This window comes from Lethenteron reissneri, chromosome 60 (genome assembly GCF_015708825.2).
Source record: "Lethenteron reissneri isolate LAM-NWPU_2019-01 chromosome 60, ASM1570882v1, whole genome shotgun sequence".
In the NCBI taxonomy this organism is placed as follows: Eukaryota; Metazoa; Chordata; class Hyperoartia; order Petromyzontiformes; family Petromyzontidae; genus Lethenteron; species Lethenteron reissneri.
In genome coordinates, this window is record NC_083838.1 from 1,943,957 (window position 1) to 1,950,035 (window position 6,079).

Here is a 6,079-nt window from a genome sequence, read left to right on the forward strand (position 1 = left end):
AAACTAACATTTTTCCAGGCAAGGCCCACTGAGCTTGACAGATATTTTTCAGAAGCGACCTGGTTGTCACGAACATTAGCTTAACGAAGTGGCTTATCATAACGATGTTGATTCCAAATGTGGAGGGAAAAATCGGAGACCCGGAGAAAAATCCTTGCGACCTCGGGGAGAGAGAGAACATGCACATGAAAGCTCCAAATATACAGCAGCAGGTTCCGGATTGAACCCACGACCTCCTGTATACCAGGCAAGGTAATTAACATCTCTTAGCCACCGTGATGATGATGAGAGAGACACGCAAACTCCAAACATACAGCAGCAGGTTCCGGATTGAACCCACGACCTCCTGTATACCAGGCAAGGTAGTTCACATCTCCTAGCCACCGTGATGATGATGAGAGAGACACGCAAACTCCAAATATACAGCAGCAGGTTCCGGATTGAACCCACGACCTCCTGTATACCAGGCAAGGTAGTTAACATCTCTTAGCCACCGTGATGATGATGAGAGAGATACGCAAACTCCAAACATACAGCAGCAGGTTCCGGATTGAAGCCACGACCTCCTGTATACCAGGCAAGGTAGTTCACATCTCCTAGCCACCGTGATGATGATGAGAGAGACACGCAAACTCCAAATATACAAGCATCAGGTTCCGGATTGAACCCACGACCTCCTGTATACCAGGCAAGGTAGTTCACATCTCCTAGCCACCGTGATGATGATGAGAGAGACACCCAAACTCCAAATATACAGCAGCAGGTTCCGGATTGAACCCACGACCTCCTGTATACCAGGCAAGGTAGTTCACATCTCCTAGCCACCGTGATGATGATGAGAGAGACACGCAAACTCCAAATATACAGCAGCAGGTTCCGGATTGAACCCACGACCTTCTGTATACCAGGCAAGGTAGTTAACATCTCCTAGCCACCGTGATGATGATGAGAGAGACACGCAAACTCCAAATATACAGCAGCAGGTTCCGGATTGAACCCACGGCCTCCTGTATACCAGGCAAGGTAGTTCACATCTCCTAGCCACCGTGATGATGATGAGAGAGACACGCAAACTCCAAATATACAGCAGCATGTTCCGGATTGAACCCACGACCTCCTGTATACCAGGCAAGGTGGTTAACATCTCCTAGCAACCGTTGCAGCCCGACAGTAGCTCCCGCGTTGGTTGGTGACAGCGTTGCCGCCGCCGCTGCCGTATTCTCTGGATTACAGATGCTCCGGGGAAGTAAGACACCGACAAAGCCCCAAGCGAGCTTTGGCGGGGTTCGTTTTGAGAAAAGGAAAGAGTGTCTTGTAATCGGGAGATCATGGTACTGGTGACGCAGAGCCAACCTCCGCATGGTTACATCGTTACTTGCTATCCCTGTGGACATCGGTGATAAAGTGCTTAATAGCTCATCGAATTCGGCCTCCTCCGGCAGTCTCAATAAAGATTCTGATCATGGTTGTGAACGCGCTGCTTTTACAATGGGGAGAGACGTCTTCTGGGAGATGGTTCCGAACAATGATCACTAAACACATATTCTGAAAGGTATTTGCTACGGAGATATGTCTACCGAGGGATGAACGGGCTATGCTGGTCTACATCAGCAGCTTCCTGATATTAATGATAACGTTAAACTCTGAAGCCGTGTAACTGCCTTTCCCCGCACCTCCAAATCGCACGGTTGGCTGCATATGGTGCGAAAGAAGTTCAATATACATACATACGAAACTAAACGCTCTCTAAAGTCTCTGCCATAAAAAAATGGCGTCTCAACTTGCCGCCTCGCGAGTAGCAAATACAGATGATCGGGGTCAAAGGTTAATGAGGGCAGCCATGACCCCATTCCCATTTCCTCCTCCATCTCTCTCTCCGCCAGCCCTGCCCGTGTCACGTCCCGAAGAGGTGATCGACCACCGCTTGACGGAGCGTGAGTGGGCCGAGGAGTGGAAACACCTCGACCACGTAAGCATGGAGGGTGGGTGGGTGAGTGCGGGTGGATGGGTATGGGTGGTGGAGTGCATTATGGGTGGGTGGTTATTAGTGGGTGAGTAGATGGGTATGGGCGAGTGGGTGGGTATTGGTGGATGGGTACTGATGCGTGGATGAGCATGGGTGGGTATGGGTCGGTGGATGGGTATGGTGGGTATGGGTCGGTGGATGGGTTTGGGTGGGTATGGGCGGGTGGATGGGTATGGGTCGTTGAGTGCATTATGGGTGGGTATTAGTGGGTGAGTAGATGTGTATGGGCGAGTGGGTGGGTATTGGTGGGTGGGTACTGATGCGTGGATGAGCATGGGTGGGTATGGGTCGGTGGATGGGTATAGGTGGGTATGGTTGGTGGATGGACATGGGTGGATATGGGCGGGTGGATGGGTAAGGTGTATGGGTGGGTATGGATGGGTGGATGGGTATGGGTGGGTATGGGCAGGTGGATGGGTAAGGGGTATGGGTGGGTATGGATGGGTGAGTGGGTATGTGCAAGTCGCAGTTGGAGACCCACACACCCCGCTACACCTTCAGCAGCCGTGGCTCAACACTACCTCCTTGTTTCCACGATACTTGGAACACGCGTACCGCTCCCGCGTTAACGACTCCCTCCGTCCCACCCACCGTCCCGCCCACAGCTACTCTCCTGCATCCTCGAGATGGTGGAGAAGACGCGGCGCGCCATCTCCGTCCTCCGCCGCTGCCAGGAGACCGACCGGCAGGAGCTGGCGCGCTGGGTACGCCGCTGCTGCTCCGAGGAGGCCGCCGACCCTCCCGGCGCCGGCGCCAGTGCCGGCCCCGTCGGCAAGAAGAACGGCCTGGGCCATGTCGCGGTCGGAGGCTCCGGCTCCACGCTCGGCTCCGGGTCCGTGTCCGGGATTTCCAAGCAGCAGCAGCTGGCGCCGGTGGTGGCAGCCGTCTCGTCGGGCGGGCTGGCGTCGACCGCGTCGCTGCTTCTGCTGGGTGAGTCGGAAGCGACCGGTGCCGAGGAAGCGGATCTCGTAGAACTGCTTCAGAGAGGCTCTTGGGAAATAAGACTGGCGGAGGAGGCTTGCCTTTCTATCGCGCGCAGAACGGAATAAACATCTCAACCTCGGTGACCACCACCCCCCCCCCCCGCCCCCACAATGGCAGCAGACCCTGTTCGGCACAAGTTGAACACGGCACCAGGGTGGTGGCACGTCTAGCCGCTGGTTGCCGCGGTTTAGTTCCTCGCAGGTTAATGCCGTGGGTTTGTGAATGATGAACACTAAACAGGGTGCCGTCCGCTGCACCACAGTGGACGGTAAAGATCCCGTGACATAATTTGGCAAAGGAGCGGGCCGTCACGGACCACAAGCATCAGGGTCAAAAATATCATTTTTTTATATAACACCGTAAATTACTCAACTGGTAGATCACACAGCAGCGTCGCCCCCGTTACTGTGAAACTAGACCAGCCGCGTGTCCAGAGTGTACGACAGCTTTGATTTGATTTTAAGGTATCATCTCATCGCTTCGTTTCAGACACGCACCAGGAATTCTTGTCGAGGCCAGGAACGCGCTACATGCCCGAAGATATCTGGAGAAAAGCAGGTGAGGACATTTGTAGGCTAATCTGACAGCGAATAAACAAGAGCTTGTGGATTTCCTACGTAGGCTCTCAATGGGCATATGAAAACCAGACGATACAAAAGATTCCTGGCTCCCATCTGCCACCATGAAACTTCTGGGCGGGCTACAAACCCTACACTACATCATCCACTGCACACAAAGCATTGCAGCAGATGAAACAGATAACTTGATGACAATGATGATGATGATGCTGCTGCTGATGCAAAAATGCTAAATTACGAACTCTCCAGGCAGTGTGCGGCGATTGTGATCACCACCCAGAGCAGAACCACGGAACGAACTACAGAGACTCAATGCCTCGATTCGCAAATACGAAGGAGGGATCATCGCAGCGATGATTCACAGATACGAAGGAGGGATCATCGCGGCGATGATTCACAGATACGAAGGAGGAATCATCACAGCGATGATTCACAGATACGTAGGAGGGATCATCGCAGCGATGATTCACAGATACGAAGGAGGAATCATCACGGCGATGATTCACAGATACGAAGGAGGAATCATCACGGCGATGATACAGCACTCCGCCGCTACTCCTGATGTAATTGCCTGGCTCGTTAACCACCTCGGTGTCGAATCACAGCTATGGCCCGATATCAACATCAGCCACGCGAAGAACAGCGATGACAACAACGGCGACAGCGACGGTGATGACAACGATGACGATGTAAACAACGATGACAGTGACGACGACGGCGATAACGACGACGACGAAGATGACAACGGCGATGGCTGCGACGATGACGACGACGACGATTATCTCTCCCCGCGCGCGCCGGGCAGAGGAGGCGGTGAACGAGGTGAAACGGCGGGCCATGTCGGAGCTGCAGAAGGCCGTGTCGGACGCGGAGAGGCAGGCGCGCAGCACCATCGAGGGGGAGCGCGCACGCATGGAGCGGGCGCTCGCAGACGCCAAGCGGCAGGCGGCCAGTGACGCCATCGCCCTCGTGGCGCGGCAGGACGACTCCAGCGAGGTGAGGAGGTGGACCAGGAGGAGAGGGGAGGACAGAGGTCGCAAACGGGTTTTGATTCCTTACCCTACCCGTACCCAGCCGGGTACGGGTAGGGTACGGGTATCGGGTACCTGATTGCGACCTCTGGGATGAAGCCATGTTGCAGGCGCGGGTGGGTTGATTCTAGGAACTTGAATTGTGAGAAGAGACAAGACGTTGGGAAATGAGTGACAAACAGTTACTCACCAGTGACTCACGGCCTACCCGTACCCGGCCGCACCAGGGTCACAAACGGCTACCCGTACCCGCCCGGGTACGGGTAGCCGGGTATCGGGTAGGGTACGGGTATCGGGTACCCGGTTGCGACCTCTGGGGGAGGATGAGGTGGACGAGGGGTGGGGGAGGGGGGTGGTTAGGATGGAGGAGTTGGGGAGGAGGATGAGGGATGGGGGAGTTGGGGAGGGTGAAGTGGAGGGGGGGGAGGAGAAGGAGGATGAGGGGGTGGTGATGAGGAGTGAGGATGAGGAGGTGGACGTGGAGGAGAGGGGAGGATGAGATGGAGGGTAATGGAGGAGCACGCACGCATGGAGTGCTCGCAGATGTGTACTCAGGGCGCGTGTACTCGGGCTCATACTCAGGCTCGTGTACTCAGGGCGCGTGTCTCCTCGCACGCAGAGCTGCTGGAACTGCGGCCGCAAGGCGAGCGAGACGTGCTCGGGTTGCAACACGGCACGCTACTGCGGCGCCTTCTGTCAACACAAGGACTGGGAGCGCCATCACCACGTTTGCGGGCAGCGGCAGCAGCAGCAGCAACCACAAAAGGAACAACATCGTCATCATCAGCATCATCATCAAGCAGCAACAACAACAGCCCAAGGTTGAACCATCTCCACAACCCTCAGCTGACCTCATCGTTCAAACGGCCGGGATCGGTCAAAGGAGGTGGAGGAGGAGGAGGCGGTAGCAGCAGCAGCGGCGGCGGCGGAGGTAGGGTTGGTGGTTCACCGGATGATGGGGTTATCGCCGCCGCTGTCTCTGCCCCGCCGCCACCGCCACGACCCGACTCGCGATCGTGGTGGAGAGCGCAGCGGCGGCGTCTCGCTGAGTTGATGGGCTCCTTGGCCCCGTTCGCCCGCACGACGGCGGCGGCGGAGACGATGTCTGGCCCGCCCGCTGGGGCCTACCGGGAAATGAAACTCGTTACGTTATAAACAAACAAACAAACAGAAACCGCGTGCAGCAGGGTTGTTTTTGGTTTTTGTAAGGGCTTCAGCTTTTTCTTTTTTACACACTTCCGTGATTTGTTGAGGAGTAGAGAGATGTTTCGTTGCTGTTGCTATTGTTGTTGTGGAATCTTGTTGCATTCTAGGAAAGGCTCAGGCGGCTGTGGACAAGGCCTCGGCCTAGATTTTGCATTTCCATGACAACGAAAAATCCCCTTCCCGACACTCCGCACAGGTGGAGGGCGAGGTGGGGGCAAGGTGGTGTGGGGGGGATGCAGGGTGGGGGTGGGGGG

General features: G+C 55.6%; 2 protein-coding genes across 2 annotated transcripts in view; both read left to right on the forward strand.

The window, feature by feature from the left end:
• Positions 1–5,673, forward strand: part of LOC133357833 (protein CBFA2T1-like) — a 30,865-nt gene extending 25,192 nt beyond the window's left edge. The window contains 6 exon segments of the mRNA XM_061575975.1: positions 1,884–1,969; positions 2,632–2,956; positions 3,500–3,568; positions 4,394–4,584; positions 5,239–5,411; positions 5,652–5,673. Coding sequence (XP_061431959.1) covers positions 1,884–1,969; positions 2,632–2,956; positions 3,500–3,568; positions 4,394–4,584; positions 5,239–5,411; positions 5,652–5,673 — 866 coding nt within the window.
• LOC133357834 (alpha-N-acetylgalactosaminide alpha-2,6-sialyltransferase 2-like) overlaps positions 5,673–6,079 on the forward strand; it is a 27,455-nt gene continuing 27,048 nt past the window's right edge. The window contains exon 1 of the mRNA XM_061575976.1: positions 5,673–5,762. Coding sequence (XP_061431960.1) covers positions 5,673–5,762 — 90 coding nt within the window. The remainder of the gene's footprint in view (positions 5,763–6,079) is intronic.